The sequence below is a fragment of the Gouania willdenowi genome, chromosome 11 (assembly GCF_900634775.1).
Source record: "Gouania willdenowi chromosome 11, fGouWil2.1, whole genome shotgun sequence".
Classification (NCBI taxonomy): domain Eukaryota; kingdom Metazoa; phylum Chordata; class Actinopteri; order Blenniiformes; family Gobiesocidae; genus Gouania; species Gouania willdenowi.
Genome location: NC_041054.1, coordinates 16,502,647 through 16,520,010, shown reverse-complemented (window position 1 = coordinate 16,520,010; position 17,364 = coordinate 16,502,647). Strand labels below are relative to the sequence as shown.

At 38.5% G+C, this 17,364-nt stretch overlaps 1 protein-coding gene across 2 annotated transcripts in view; it reads right to left on the bottom strand.

Moving 5' to 3' along the window:
- Positions 1–726: 726 nt before the first annotated feature.
- Positions 727–17,364, bottom strand: part of ptp4a2b (protein tyrosine phosphatase 4A2b) — a 28,464-nt gene continuing 11,826 nt past the window's right edge. Inside the window, exons 2-7 of one of the 2 annotated variants that reach the window (XM_028461700.1) lie at positions 10,082–10,370; positions 9,665–9,773; positions 9,499–9,591; positions 9,284–9,414; positions 2,551–2,625; positions 727–1,001 (exon numbers count right to left, since the gene is read on the bottom strand). In XM_028461700.1, coding sequence (XP_028317501.1) covers positions 890–1,001; positions 2,551–2,625; positions 9,284–9,414; positions 9,499–9,591; positions 9,665–9,773; positions 10,082–10,086 — 525 coding nt within the window. In that variant the 5' untranslated portion in view covers positions 10,087–10,370 and the 3' untranslated portion in view covers positions 727–889. Of the gene's footprint in view, positions 1,002–2,550; positions 2,629–9,283; positions 9,415–9,498; positions 9,592–9,664; positions 9,774–10,081; positions 10,371–17,364 lie in introns of both variants that reach the window. The other variant, XM_028461701.1, reaches the window with a different exon arrangement.

Genomic DNA, 17,364 nt, shown 5'->3' with positions numbered 1-17,364 from the left:
CATTTATTTATCTTCAAAGAACAAATACGAATCGGGGATGTTGGTTTAGTGGGTTTTTCTGAGGTGGACTGATTATTGCACTCCAAAGTTTTAAAATAAAAAATAAAGACATGGCTCTGAAAAGGATGACAATAAATCTGGAATAAGAAAGTCCTCGCCCCTGCCACACGTACATATATCTGGTGAATAAATATCGCAGACATATTCAAACTCAGTGAACCCCTTTTTACTGAAAGTGACTTTAAGCAAGTGGATGGTTTAAAAAAAAAGAAAAAAGAAAAAGAAAAAAAAAAAGAAAAGAAAAAATAGAGCGAAAACATTACTGCATTTTTCAGGTGAACCTTTGAGTGTTGTGCAAAAAAGACAGTCGTTCAGAGTTCAAAGTTTAAAAATATCTGTAAAAAGATACATTTTCTTGGCCTAATCTTATCTCTACGCAGTGGAAATAAAAAAATTAATAAACATTTCATCATCAGGCTTGTGTCAAAATAAAAGTTGACAAGGATGAAGAAAAAAAAAAAAGAGTTGTCCCATGATTATACTGGAGAGGAAAAAAAGGAAAGATAAAAAAGAAAGAAACAGGATGGACTCAAGTTGGAAAATTTCCGGCCCGTGGTTAAACAGCGTAACCGGGGAGACGGGCGGGTCGATCTGTGTGCTTTGAACTTCCATTCATTGGTACGGCTGGTGGATCCCCCTGATCTAGATTCATTCATTTGATCACTCGCTTGCTCTCTGATCAATTAACCATGACTCAGCGTGTACAAATCATCACAATAATTATTGATAGCACTCTTCATTTTTTTTTTGTTTTGTTTTCCAAATCTCCTCAGGTTGGAAGATTCCCCGCTAGGTTGTGAAGAAGAAGAAACACCCACAGACAGACGACCTACTGCACGCAGCAGTTATGGCCGTTGGTATCCTTGAACCGCAGACGCATTTTGGGTCGATATTTCTCGAGGTAAAGAAGCTGCTTGGAGTTGAAGGCTCCACGTCTATTCCTGCGAAACGAGGAAAATATAGAAATCAGCACTTTTATAAACAGGATTAAAAAAGGCATATTACAACTTTAATCAAACAGTAAATTAATGTAATCATATCTTACTATTATAAATGCTAATAATGAATACTTGGTGTTAAGAAATCAGAGACAAAAGCTACACATAACTATGGAAACAATTGGTTGTCAAATTTACTTTAAAATCCTCAATATTTCAATTAAAAAAAGAAATACATCAAAAAAAAATCAATTAAAAAATGAAATAAAAAATTTACTTTACAATCTAAAATTTTTAAATTAAAAAAACATCGAAAAAATAAAAAAATAAAAAAATTGACTATCAAAATCATTACACATACAGTGCAATTTGAACGCCACACCCGCTAAACAATGATTTATAAATAAAATAATTTAAAAAAGCTCTAGTTTAGTGCCAAGAAGAGTTGATACATTATTAAAATATTAACATTTATAAAACAATCCTTTTACGACATACAACATTTTCAACATTGTCTACAGTGTCCCAATACAAATGTTTCACTTCAGAGAGTCACCTTGGTTATTGGTCGATATATATATATATATACATATATATCGGGTTATCAGTGATTATATCTGATTTTAGATGCCGGCCAATATATTCTGGTATTTGTTTCTTTTTTTATTCTAATATCGGATCGGAACACCCTTAATAATATGTCTCTGTATACACGTGTATTCCAAGTCAGAAACTGCAAAAGACTTTTACTTCATTTATTTAACCAGGTAACAAAGATGAATAGAGTAATTTGGGTTTTTGGTTGTGTTTTGCATATTTAAAACATGGTATTGAACCCCTGCTTTGACTGAAACACTGCACCCCCTGTGGTCAAACAATAAAAAAAATGTTCCTCTTATAATTAATTTTATTACTTCCTCATATAAAGGCTTTTCTTTAGATATTTACTCATAAATTCAGTAGAAAGTTGAATTACAAGTGTTGTAATTTTCATTCACGACAAATGTTACGTCCTGAGCTTTAACATTTTAATAAGATAATATACCCTTTATTAGTCCCATAAGGGGAAATTAGCACCGTTTCAGCAGCAGATAAATATAACAAAATCAAAAATCAGCATAATAAAAAAAATAGAATATATATATGCACATGGGCCTGTACACAGTACACAGAGAGAGAGAGAGAGAGAGAGAGAGAGAGAAAGAGAAAGAGAAAGAGAAAGAGAAAGAGAAAGAGAAAGAGAAAGAGAAAGAGAAAGAGAAAGAGAAAGAGAGAGAGAGCGAGTGAAGAAGGAGAAGAAAGAAAGGCCATTACCCAATAAAAAAAACACAAAAGAGAAAAAAAAAAAAAACAAATAACTAATAAAAAAGACTTTGACATCAGTTTCAAAGTTTGTTTAATATGTGAGGTAGTAACATTGTATGTTGCAAAAGGCTGCCATATTGTTTTATTTACCTTATCATTTATTTTCAAATGTAAATCTGTGGAAGGAGGTCTAAATATGGTGTGCAGGCACCAAACGTGGAACACAAAGGTTGTCATGTGTACTTACTGCCTTATGAACTGCACAGCATCCTCGTACTTCATCCCACACTCGATGAGTGCTAAGGCCACCAAGACAGGAGCTCTGAGAGGAGGTGAAGAATTCCAATGGACCGGAGGAAAAGGAAGAAAGAGAGCAGAGGAGAAGATTAATGCCAAGGTTCACATGGTTCTGTAGCAATATGGTGCTGGAGGAGGCAGTGGGGGCAGAGGGGGGAAGGGCTTGTTACAACCTGGGAAACAGGGCCTGGGAAATCAACAGGGGTTCCAGAGTTCACTGTTGCCATGCTGGGACATTAGACTCACACCCAGGGCTTTAAACACACACACACACACACACGAGCACAAAACGCTGATGAGTTACAGCGCAGAGGCCTTCTGCTTTCCAACCAGAGTGAGAAAAGATAAATAGTAAGACGTTAGCGATCATGTTGCAGGTCAGCTCTCTGTGCTGACGGGACATTTCCTGTCAGAGATTTCCCATCTATAAAAACGATGTGAGAAAGATTCAACTGCTGAAACTCAACCAGAGACCATAGAGTGGGAATCGAATGAAGTGAAAACCCAAAAACAGCATCAACAGCTGACTTTTAGGCCTACGTGATAGCTTTAGTGAAGCAAAAGCCCAGACGACTGCAATAAATGCCACAAAGAGGAAAGAGGATGGCTTCATCAAATGCTAGTCTAACCAGTACTCGGGATTATGCAACCCCTGGAATGCCACAGCAATGTGAAACGTTAGACGCCTCTGAGATCTAATTGGTTAACAGCGCACTTGTGGGCAAACTAGGGTGAAAATGTGTCTCCTTCACCACATCATGTGCTCCTGCTCGCTTTGTTTGCCCACTTGTGTTGACATTCATCATAACCTGCCAAGAATTCACAGTCGCACCGGTCTAAAGACGTGACTATGCATATCTCCTCATGTCGCTCACACACACAGCCTCGTGACCAGTAGTAAGATTAAATGCAAAGTGTCGTTTATCCAGAACCGAGTGTTGAAACGACGATGATGATTAACAGCTGACTGTGGAGCTTTAACAGGGGCAGGAAATGAGTGGAACATCTTCCACGTCCTTAATGCATAACTGAAAACAAAAACACCAAAACAGTTTGTACATTACTAGTGAGCAGGGTTACATTTTTCAGTTGCAATTGAAAAATGTAATTGAACATTTTCAATTATCCATGTTCAATTACAATTCGATTACGATTACAGTGACCATCATTTTTTTTTTCCAATTACAATTAAATTGCAATTATTTTGTATCCTCAGAAAGTAAATTACATTCTCAATTACTCAAGTTAAATTACTTAGCCTGAAATAAATAACCTAATAAAAGTTCATCTTCCTCTTGTGTTAGCATCTATCATTTAATTTCTTTATCAATTGGTTATTATGTTAGGCTTCCTAATCAATGAAAATACAGGTTTTATTATTTTTGCTGTGAATTTCTGAGTAGAGGTGTCCCGATCTGATATCGATATTGGTCCGATATCACCCTGAAAATGAATATCGGATTCAAATTTCTGATTTTTTTTTTTTTCTCTTCATTTTATTTATTTTATTCAATTGTAGAATACTGTAGATATTATGTAACCAATTGGTTTATAATAAATAAATAATAAAGGCACAGTTTTCCTCATACCCACTAACAATCCACACTACTACTACTACTAGATATTGAAACAATATTGGTATCGGCCGATACCCAAGGCTGCAATATCGGTGTCGTATCAGAAATGAAAAAGTTGTATCAAGACATACCTACTTCAGAGCCTTTTTTGTGTCAGTATAACCCTCGATTATCTATTTTAAATGTTTTTCAATGGTAAAATATGGGAAAGTGAGATATGAAATGTACTTCATTAATTGTTAACGATATGTGTAGAACTGTACATAGAACAGCAACATGGTTCCTCAGTTTTACTTTGTATTATAATTGACAATTTTTATATAATTTTAATGGCAATTACAATTACAAAGTGAATTATATGAACTCAAGTACAATTTCATTACAGTTACGACAGCAACATATTGTTTAATTTACAATTACATAATTGCAATTAATTATCAAATTAAAATTATCAAATTATAATTGACCCCAACCCTTTTTTTTTTTTTTTACTTGTCTGCACATGCTGTCAAAGGTCAACACCACAGGAAGTGCAATCATTATGAGACAGCAATGCATATTTTTTTATTGCAATAAAATACATTGATTTATTTTATTGCTGAATTGTGACCATCACCAGCCCTCCCTAAGGAAGGGTAAGAAATCTTTTATTATAGGGAGGATATAAAAAGGGAGAGCAGTGTTACACCTAAGTGGAGGGGGAGGGGGAAGGGGAGGGGAAAGGGAGCAGGGAGGAGAGACTCAAGGCAGGAAATAGAAAAGGTGGGGAAGAATAGACTGTTTTGCAGTGAGGGTGAGATGTGAGGTTGTAGAATATATTGTGCTTATTATGTTGTGTAATCCAGCCAGTATAGTGACAAGTGTAAAGCTTAGCTATAATGGTGGTGGCTGTGAACAGGGGGAATGAGTGAGTGGTAGTACCTAAAGCAGGTATTTGGGATAAACGTGTCTAAGGTTAAGCCCAGTATGAGTTTTATCCCACATCCCAAGGCGTGCCAGTGCATCGTATACCAGTATATGTGCAAAAAAAAAAAAAAAAAAAACGCTACTGCAAGCCCAGGAACTGCCCTGGGCCCGCAGATGCAGCCAGGCCAACAGAAAGAGCAGAGGCCAGGGAGCCCCAGGCAACCCCCCTGCGGCCAAGCAACCCCCCAGATGCCCCCAAGATCCCAGGCCGAGAGGCAGCCACCGCCCCCCCACACACACATCCAAGGAAGCCCCAAGCAGCCGAGCACCCAGCGCAACCCCCCACCGACCCCAACCCCAAGGCCCCTCGCCAGCATCCAGCCCCCCCCACCCACCCACACCCAAGCACCCAGCCCCCCGCCCGAGACCCCAGCAGAGGAGCCAAGGCCCCCGCCCAGCAGACGGCCAGAGCCACGCGGAACGAGCAGCCGGCGGGCGCCCGCCGGTGGGCCCAGAGCCAGCAAGGTCCGGACCCCAGGCCAGAAGGACCCGGAAGGGAAGCAGCACCGAGAGCAGCTCCCCCAGGGACGACAACCACGCCCATAGTCGCCGAGGGCACCAAGGGGATGCTGCAAGCCGCCCCGCCGGCCCCCAGGCGCACCGACCAGGCACCCCAGAGCGCGCCAGATCGCCTTTCCTTGATGCCGCCCGCGCGATGCGCCCCAGACCAGGTGTAATTAAAATTGGAGGGATTAGTAGGGCAGCAAGAGGTGGGAGTGCCGCTCCCGCGCCACTACTTAGTAGCGCAGGCGGCGGCCCCCTCCACCCCCAGCCCCACCATCCAGCCCCATCCAGGGTATGTGAGTGTGGTGCAACAAGTGGGTGAGCCAGACCAGCTGGGAGTGAGTGATGTGAAGTGTTGACCCCAACCCTGATTCTGAGCATGTCAGTAATTTCTAATGAAGGTTTTAGCAAACAAATAGCTGCAAAGAGTGCTAGGTGGTGTGGTGTGTAATATAGCTCATATGTGTCGTCCCTGATTTACATTTTTATTGGCTCGAGCCTTAAATAAAGAATTTACATCAATTTAAATCAAGTCAAATTTGTGCTTCAGACACAAAAGAGCAAAAGAAGCAATACCCAGCAGGGAGGAACAAAAATGTACCAAAAAAAAAATCTTCAGGTAGTTTCTTTAAAAAACAAACCTGGACTCTTCCTAGAGCTGCCTGGTCATCTTAAAGAGTGATAAGGGCTTTAGAGTAGCCAGAGTGAATGCCACTCTGTCAGAGCTCCAGCATTCCTCTGTGGAGAGACGAGAACCTTCCAAAAGGTCAACTATCTCTGCTGCACTCCAACAATCAGGCCTGTACGGTAAATAGATCACATGGTACCCACTTCTTAGTAAATGGCACATGGCAGCACATCTGATGTTTCCCAAAAAGCTTCTCCTTTAGTCTTAAGCAGGGTTGGGGCCAATTACAATTGTAATTGTGTAATTAAAATGTAATTTAAAAAATCTGTTGAAGTCATATCCGGAATTAAATTTTAATTTAGTTCATATAATTGACTTTTTAATTGCAATTGCCATGAAAATCCAATAATTACAATTTAACACAAAACTGGGGAACCATGTTACAGTTCTGCACATTTGTAGTTAATTATTAAAAAGTGTTTCATATAAAGCTTTCCCACATTTTACCATTTAAAAAACATACTAAAAGCTATATATTCATTAATTAGGAAGCCTAATAAGGTAACCAATAAACAGGAAAGAAATCAGATTATTTTCTTAGTGTATTTTACAGCTGGTTTAGGACCCGTTATCATAAGAGATGCTAACAGAATGCTAACACAAGAAAGGAAGGTTAACTTTTATTAGGTTATTTATTTCAGACTCAGTAATTGTGATTATTTGTAATTGAACTTAAGTAATTGGAAACATAATTGTAATTTACTTTCTCGGGATAAAAAATAATTGTGATTTAATCGTAATTGGAACAAAATGCTGGTGACTGTAATCGTAATTGAACATGGGTAATTGAAAGCATAATTGTAAATGAAAAATGTAATTGACCACAAGCCAGGTCTGAGTAGATAGACTGAACTCGATGGTATGAATGAATGCCAGGTGTCATAATTAGAGGAAACCAGGTCAATACCGTCCCTACAATGAAGCATGGTGGTAGCTGTGGAGATGTTTTTCAGCCGCAAGGAGTGAATACTAGTCAGGATTGAGGGAATACAGCAATGTATGAACAGTTTCTGCATGAAAACCTGTTCCTGAGGTATTTTGACCTCAGACTGGGGCAACAGTTCTTCTTTTAGCAGGACAACGAGCTAAAGCACAGCAAAGATTTCAAAGGAGCGGCTTCGAGACAACTTTGTAAATACCCTTAAGTGGCCCAGCCAGAGCCTAGACCTCATTCCAACCAGCGTTAAAGAGCAACTAAATGCAGAGGTTTTGGCTGACATGCGTCGAGGCTGAAAATTAAAAAAAAATCCCTCAACACACGCACAGTCACTCTAACAGCAGGCCCCGCCCACACCACTAACCATCTATTTGCAATTCTCTAAATCCAATGTATTCGCCACAGAATGCAGAGTCAACAGTTGGCATCTTTTATAGGGGCGGCGCCACAAATGGTGGTTCATGATGAAAACAAGCTCTAAAACGTCATGTTATTGACCATTATCTCAGCCAATAGCAAAACATGATTCATATGCTGGGTTCCACTTAAATACACTAAATTTAAATACTTTCAGTAAAAAAAAACAAAAGATGCTGGACTAAACTCAACAACACAACTTCATACCCAAATACATTAGCTTTCAGCAAAAAAAAAAAAAAAATTGGCTATTGAAAACAAAAAATTACTTCATTCACATGTAATTTGTGTAATGATGTTATATTGACATTTTTGTTATTCTAGCATAACAAATCCACGTCATAGGTCTGCTTTTAAGAAAAAATGTCAGTGCAAAAGGAGGAAATGTAATTTGAAAATGTATGTGAGAAATGTGTGAGGTTTTTTTTTTACACATTTAAGTAGAAGCTATTAAAAGAAAACTGGTGTATTTTGGTGTGGCTTATTTACACTGAAATGACAAACAATTACATCTTGTGAATTTTTTACTGAACAAATTTAATAAAAACTAACTTTTACGTAAACAAACAAAAGTCCAATGTGTTGTGCATTAAAGGCACCGCATGTATTACTGGTTTAATTAAGTCATTACAATTACAATCCAACTTTTGTTGCCAGAATCTTATCTGCCTGTGACACATATACAGTAGCTCCTAAGCAGCGATTACTCATGCAATGAACCTGCGGGAGTTTAAGTAGAGATGGTCCAAACTCTGTGTATTACGTATGACTACTTATTTTTGTACTGATGGTCATTTAAACAAATGTGTGGAGCTTTTTTTTGTTTGTTAATTTTTTTTTTTATTTAAAAAAAAAAAAAAAGAAAGAAAGGCCTTAAACAGGCTGGATTTCACCTAAGAAACTGGCAACCCAAATGAGACTCATTCTGCTCTTTGACTGGATAATCTGCTTTAGAAACGTAAACAAATAATGTAGACATCATGGTCATTGTATTTTTAATTACGAATAAATCCACTTTGAACTTTTGTTCAGAAAAGGCCAAACATGATTTGTGCATGTTGACCTATTATCTGGAGACACAGATAAAAGACCCAATTTCCTTAAAATCCTACTTTCCCAGAATTGTTTCCCCACAATCCTATGTGCACTGTTTACTTTTTCAGTCATGGCATCCTACAATGACGACAAGGAAAAGGAGCTCTTTGGAGCGTATTTGACCAAATTTGCCCGATTTTTTCTCTGTGCCGGAGTGCGAAACAATTATCTGTGGCTGAGCCGAGCGCTCCGGAGCAGTGCATCACCCGCAGAGTGCACATTGTATTGCAGAGAAAAATGATGTGTTGACGGAAATCTGTCAGAGACGAAAAACTTTAAACCCTGGTGGTAGTGGGTCGTCTACTGATCGAGAGGTTGGGGGTTCGATCCCCGTACCTGACTATGTGTCGAAGTGTCCTTGGGCAAGACACTGAACCCTAAGTTGCTCCCAGTGGTCGATTAGCGCCTTGCATGGCAGTCCTGTCCCACTGGTGTGGGACTGGGTGAATGAGCTGATATGTAAAGAAATAATTGAAAATGGCTCGTGGGCCGTACATACCGTCCTAACCCTGCCACACAATGCACAGCGATGCAGCAGCCGGGCTCCTCCCGAAATTTGCTGTTGACCAGCTTTAGCCAGTTATCCACAATCTGGGTTGGCGGTGGAGCCCCATCATCGAAGGGCCAGTCCTGAGAAGAAGAAAAAAGAAAACACACAAAAGTGAATAAAATGTAGAACACAACTAAGTTCCAAAAATTTATGTTATTACTTACCAAGACCTGTATCCCCTCCTTCTCCACTGGAGCCTTATCGTAGGTGGAGTCGCAGACTCTCACCAGCGTGTTCACCTTGAACTTTTTCAGCTCCTGTGGACATGTAGAACCAAGATTATGAACTATTTTTGATAAACATTTGCGCTATAAACAAACGTGTTCTTACCTCAGTAAACTTGTTCAGTGTGGCATTGGTGGGATTGTGGGTGATGAGGAACCTCATGCACTCGTAGCTAATCTCGACTGCAGCGGGGCGGTTCATGTTGGCGAGACGGCTTTAAAAAAACAATTACAATACAATAGTCTTACAAAATAAAAGCGACTTTTGGCTCAGACGTCAGCAAAGACTGGCTGATGGTGATTTCAGGTGAGGGAGGAGAATAAATAAAAAAGTGAAAAAAAAAGGGGTTCAGGAACACAACTGATGATCACTACAGAACGATGTACGACAAACGGGTGACAAAAGGAATCCACGAGTCCAACGTACTCCAGGATGGAAAACAAAAAAATGAAGATAAAAAAAATACACAAAAGAAGATGAAAACAATGGGGACACTATCAAGGAGTCATCTAATCAGTTTACCCCATTCAGGAGAGCTGTTAGTGATTGGCTGTCCGGAGAGAAAATAACTTTCAAGATGCTGAAGAAAGGGCGGGGCTGGTGGGGCCAAGGACTACGCAATATCCCAGGGGGAGGGATCGTCAGAAAAGTCAGCAGATCCTTGAGTGTTGGCAAATCAAGGGGGTTTCTGGGTAGCGTAGTCCCTATAGGGCCGGCCGGTTCACTTCTCAACGGAGGTGAGGTGCTGTGCCTGGCAGAACTCGCCGCTCACACACGCCATATAGGTACGGCTCAAGTCAACACTGGAACCCTGCGAACAAAAAAAAAGACAGCCATTGAATGTGATGCCCTGATGTTTTTAAAGTTAAATATCGATGTGATGGAACAGCTTTGACATGACTTCAAAGGCATGCAACCTTTGAACCCACCTTGCAAAACATTACCTTGTAGATTTACTCACAGCAATTAGCAAACATTCATTAAAATGGAATGTTAAGTCATAAATCAGATTGAAACACTAATGGGGCGTAAACTGCTTTACAGGGGGAAATCGTAATTACTGATCAGGTGGACGTCAGAAAAAATTACGTTTTAAATAAGAGCCAAAGACAGGAAGAACATGGAAAAGTCATTGAAACAGTGAGGAATGAAGATGTAACTGCTATGCTTTATATTATTTTGTTATCTTGTCACTTTACTCTTTTTAGAGGCTGCAATGATTAGTCGACATAATCGATGTAGACTACAAAAATTTGTACCATTGACGCGTCATTTAATTTTGTAAATTAATGATAAATTCCACCCCAATCTTTCATTTCTAGTCACATGCAAATGTGTTCGTGTGTCGTACACGCTTTGAAATAACATTTTCTGATGATACTAGTGTTTATTCTGAACAGTAAACCTCTAATTTATTATCAACTATGTGATTTGGATAACATTAGACAAGGATTATTTTAAATAAGATATTATTTGTTATTTTGTTGATTTGATTTAAGTAAAAGGAACTCTGTGATTGGTTTAAAGCTCATTACCTCCACAACCTGTAGGCAGGTTAGCTCCAGCTTTTTAAAGTTACTTATTTACTCTTTGTTTACTACTACTTTGTTCAAGACAACTTACACTTTGTTTGGGCTATTTAATTTATTCATGATTTTATTGTGATTTCAAAGTCATTTTATGTTTTAAAAACAACAACTACACTACAAATAGATGTTTTATGTTGGTGTTTTAATTCCTCTTTGTAAAACATGCCACCACAGTCCAAAATATGTACTTCAAAACAGAAATAATTGTGACTCGTTGACTAATCGAGAAAATAAAAGCTATATTGGTCGAGTACTAAAATAATTGATAATTGCAGCTTTATTTTAGATTGAACAATTGGAACAAATCTGAAAAAACTATTTTTTACATTTTGGAGAAGAAAAAAGAATAGCAGTTTGAGTTATGTCTGTGGTGATGACTACACGTTTGTGTTACGTCACCCTGTCAATTGACCACCTGTCGCCAAAATGGAAACTAATAATATGCTCAGTAGTGACTGTGCAAACACTCTTCATAAGGCTGTCTTTCAGAACAGGTAATGTCTAGTCTGTAACCGGCTGGGGAGCCGCCTGTTAATTTGTGCCAAATCCTTCACAGGCTAAAACTGAGCCGCATCAAACCGGCTGGATCCGTCTCAAAGCAAAACAGGAGAGGTGAGGGAGGGGGTGGAGGGAAAAACGAATTGACGCCTGACTTTTTTACGCTGGCTACGTACACAAGGTGGTGGGTGGTAAACGTAGTGAAAGGACTCGGACTTTAGCACCTTGTCACAGGCAGTAGTCACAAGGTGAGGATTACTGGGTGGGCAAGGCTTCAAACAGCTCCAGCCTCTCAGTCCCACACTCCGTCTTCACACCTCTTTGAGAATGACACAAGACGCTCTGTACTGTCTGACATACTCCCTGCACTTAGAATTCACTCAGCCACAATTACAAATGCTATGCTAGCATGGCTGAAGAATAACAAAATAATTTGTTTTTTACAAATCCAGAATGTCCCTGACCTAAGAACAACTTATCTCTCCATCACTTACTTGTATACTTCAAACTGCAGTAAGTATCTACAACAAAGCTCCTCCCCATGAGATGTGCTAGAGTCTGAGGCTTTTTTACCTTTCCGTCTTTGTCAAGGATACTCACAATCATTTTAAAACTTTTTCCTAAGATCATTCATATCCTCAGTAATAACATACTGTACGTTTGGTAGAAATAATGACAGCTTAAAAGATTTCCCTTTTTGTGCAAGTATCTACCTTGGACATACCAAGGCTAGATCATAACAAACTTTATTGTGAGATGGTTACCCAAGTTTACACATTAATATCATGCTTCCTTTGGTTTTAAATAAAGCCAATAGTGTGAAGATGCAAGACAAAAAAGTGGATGAAAACAAGTGTATTTATAGCACAGAAATATGAGAAATGAAGAACGCCTTGGCCAAATTGAAAAGTAAAGCAGCAAAAACAAAACAGCATCATCAAGAAAGTCCAAATTAAAACATAAAATGTAGTTTCGAGTAAAAAGCCCTTACCAAACTGACACACCAACACTTGCTCGTATATGGGTTCGATACAGTGTAAGCATGAGGTCTCTTAGCATTAGATTAGCACTCCAATCAATGTAATGGTCAACCTCAACATTTATTGACAAGTGCTCTTGAGCTGATTAAACAAGGGACACATTTACAAGGACACAAACATTTTAAAAAGTAGAGTGCAGTGCAGGAACATGCTGTGGTGTTATATGTACAGATGTTGCAAAACTTCTTACGAGTTAAATCTAAACTCAACCTTAATGACTCATGCATGGAAATGAATTGATGAATTATTGTTTCAAGAAGCAAATGTTATTTTTTTTTCTTGGATGTCCGAGGATGCTAGTGAAATTGCAAATCATGCAAACAATCACAATTCAAATTGAACTTAGTCTTTCACTCGTAATAGGTATTTCAGTTATTGACATTTTACAATTAATTTTTATGTAAACAGCAGATAAATCTCCCCAAATAATCAGTAAAACTAATCTACTTTAGAGAGTGAGAAGTCAGGAAAAGATGAGTGGGTGACTTTAGTAACAAGTCTTGCCAGCTGTCTAGATTGTACATAAAATGCATTATTGCAATTTGCAAATTGGCAAAGTTTGCTAAAAAAAAAACACGTGCATGAACACTTGCATGTGTCTAATCTGATGAACGAAAGCAAAAAAAAAAAAAATTATGATGGAGTCGAGGTAAATTAGAAGATTGTCAACCAGAAATATGTTCAGGAATGCTAGAGGTGTCCCGATCCGATATTGATAGATAGCGGATATCGCTCCGATATCAGCCAGAAAACAAATATTGGATTTTATCGGACTGCATCTAAAATCACTGATATACTGTAAAATTTTTCACTCCAGCACTTCTGTATAGGTGACTGTGGTTCACACTCTAACAAATTAACCTACTGTTGCTGACTATTATTCTCCGTTAATGTTACATCACTTGATCAAGCCTTTACTAACATTTCACAGTACAAAATAAGTAATAAAAGTATGTATGATTCGTGCTGATATTGTATCGGATCAATATCGGTATTGGCCGATACGCGCAAGGCTGCAAAATTGGTATATCGGAAGAGAAAAAGTTGTATCGGGACATCCCTAATGAATGCAATTTAACCTGCACACATATATTCACTGAAACGGACAGAAAATACAGAATTTGAATACTGAAATTGGTTGTTTTTTCCCTAAAATCAGAAAATGGAAAGGTCCATCGTAGCACAAAAATCTGACTTAAAATGACTTTGCCTTCTGAAATGGAAATAGCTAGGAGACAAACTAAACCCTTACTGAAATATTCTGGGGAAATATTACTCATCTCGTGTGTGCTAAAATATCGATACAATGATATATCGCAAGGTTTTGTCTAGCAGTGAGTTATTGATTCACTGGTGCCAAATATCGATCAGCTTCATCTGCACATTGTGCTTAATCAACATCTCAGAGCTACAGATGTGTGGTAAAAATTGCATGTTGTGTACGAGACCATCAACGCCAGGGTAATACACTGACTGAAATGTTTATTTTTGATATGCAGTCAAATTTTTTGATTTCCACAACACAAGTTCATTCTGCTTGTTAAGCAGCACTCATGTGTCTATGTTTCCAGACAGGTTGATAATACTAGCACAAAAATTTGTATTTTCTGCATTCATTTTGTTTTTATTGATTTAAAGTTAATTCGCACAAATATCATTAAGAATATTTTGGTGAAGCATTATTTTGTGTCAGTCTTCCCTTAAAGACTTATACACTGTTTTACTTGGCTGTCATTCATGTGAAATTGATTGACATTTTTTTGTAATTCCTGTGGAATGGATTCAGTGCAGTCAATAAATTCTGAATTTCTTCAGTGACATCTTATAATGTATTGTGGATTAATTTTCCCACGATATATCGAAAATCACAGAATTGCTGCATCGTGATAATATTGTTTTTGTGGGCAAAAATATTGCTATAGATCGTATTGCAAAGTACCTGGCGATACCCAGCCCTAATCTCCACCATATTTTTCGCTGTAAAACACAACAAGTTAATCATGTTTAGTACAATTTTGTTTTTAGGAATAGCCTGTGATGACATCTAAATAGCAAACTCAAATGAAACAAAAACTAAACAGAAATGTATAAAAAGAAAAAGGAAAATTGTGGAAAAATTAAAATGGAGAAAAACAGAGGTTCTAAGACAGGGGTTCTTAACTCGTCTCACCCTGGGACCCACATTGTGCCTCGGTCATCAAATTTTTCTTTTTTTTTAAATTCAACCAAGAGTTTTAGTTTTTTTCAAAGATTGCTGTTGAAACACGCATATATATAATCTTTTTTTGAAACATAAATCTATATTTTTTGCTGTGCAATGCTTTTCACAGCATGCCTGTCAAAAGAAAAGTTTCTTTCAAAATAAAAGACAAGTTACACATGGCAGACATTAAGTTTTTTTTTTTTTTTGGGCCAGCTTTCCGCGACCCACCGAGTACAGATTCGCGACCCACCAGTTGAGAATCACTGCTCTAAGAGATCAAATATGTGATATCATTTGCATATGCTAAATCATCTTTCTTTGACATTTAAAGGCTACTAAAATCTAATATTGAGGTAATCTTTCCACCCTGTGCACTTCAATGTTGCACAAAGAACAGATGACCTTTTTGAAATAACTCAAAAGAAAATTCATCTCTCCATCACTTCGTCCAGGCCAAACCAGTGAGATAAATCATAAACTGGAAGCCAGCAACAACAAAGTCCCCAGTCAAAAATAACTCATCCTACAGTGGAGCATGCACTCCGTACATAAGACAGACTTGTTCACAGTGAGAATCCATCTACAGCAGTAATCATTTTGTGCAAGTGTGTCATGTACAAACACATATATATTCTAAACTGGGGGAAAGGTCACGGAGTGATGCTGAAGGCCTATCCAGGGAAAACTCCCTTGGTGCCCTGCTCTGCATCACGTGGTCAGCGGAAGACAGTGAGAAACTGAGAGGGCTGACTGCAAGCTGATACCAGGAACTTCCCAAAAACCAGCTAACCCCTCCCAGTAAGTGCAGAGCAGCAGCAGCCAGATAGCGAGCCGGTAGGTGTGAGGGATCGGGGAGCTGCGGTATCTGCTGATAAGGGCTGTGCTATCTCAGAACAGAAAAAGGTTGCACAGACCACAGCAGGTGGCAAAAGAATGAGAACTAGGACACGGGTGTCTTAGAAGTGCCAACTCATCACTTTAGAATGAAACATATGTCTGTGTGTTAGGTCTAACCATGTCAAAAGTAAACGTTGCAGTCTAAACGGTTTTTTACCACAGTTAGGTTTAACGATAATATAAACAGACAATGGTATTAAGTAGCTGGCAGCTGAAAGCTTCTCACTATTTGCAGTTTTTTTCTAGCTAGGGCTTATATCTGGAAAGTTCAAAGCTGTGGGCAGTTCTAAGCGACACAAGATAGCCGTCAGGTGGCCAATCTCCATGACTCTCCCATAAGCACCACTATATACAGTAAGTGCTCGTGTTATGCACATCGTGTACAAAGGGTAGATGGCTACAGGCTGGCAGGGACTTTACACTTACCACCAGTTGTGCAAGTGTGCGTTTGTGACTTTAGAGAGGGGGAGATGATGCTAATATTAGAAAATAAGTGCATGGAGTGAGCTTGACAGTGTGGATGTGTTCATTTTTCTCATAAAGAAGATTAATATGTTTATAAATGGCAATTGCATCTTAAAAATTGCACAAAATCTTTTTAGTCGAGGAAAACTTTTTTCTTTAAATACACATGAAAAAACTTTCATTAAAAAAAGCTCAATTATGTGCATTTATAAACCTTAATATCATGTTGATAAATGGCAATTAAATCTTTAAAAAGTGCATAAACTCTTGTGCTTTATAATTTAGTTGACTAAAACAAGACTAACGGAAATAGTCTCTATAACTACATTTTCAATTACAAAGTTGTATTGTCAAAATACTGACAAAAAAAGGAAAAAAAAAAACTGATGAAAACTAAATTAGTGCTGCACATTGATGGCCAAAATGATAATTAGGATTATTTTTTTATCAATATGTTAATCACGATCATTTGTCCTGTTAGGCAAAACATCTATTTTTAACTACTTTTTAACAAACAATATTGTGAACAGTTTAGAGTGCAAAAGAAAACAGGGCTCAAGACTGCGAACAAGTTGGTCGCATATGCGAGTATATTTTGAAAAACCAGGAGGAGGAAACGCATAGCAACAGAGCGTATGGGGGCGCGTCAAGCGAACACGGGGGAGAGGGTAGAGCACACTGAGCAGCAGAATCCACATTTTATATGAAGAAAAAAAAATCGCTGACGATCAGGTTAATTTAATCGTGGCGGCCAAAATTGTAATCACAATGAAAATTCTATTAATTGAGCAGCCTTAAACTAAACCAAAATCAAACAGTGGTGTGTAATATACAAGCTAAGAAGGCTTTGTGAGTCATGCACTGAAATGGACTTTACATCAAAATGTCAAATGTCCAAGTCCACCTTGTTCCCTCTCTGTAAACGGTGTCACATGCATCACGCTCTGGCGGTTCGAGGTTGTGTGATCCTCAGTGATTTTTTTGTCTGGTCAAACTGGCCTAGACTAGACCGGAAGCAGGTGGAGGAGTGCTAATTTACTGTGTGAGATGGAAGACGAGTGACAGGGGAAACATCTGTCATCCTCAGCAGAACGGCCAACAAGGAGAAGCAGC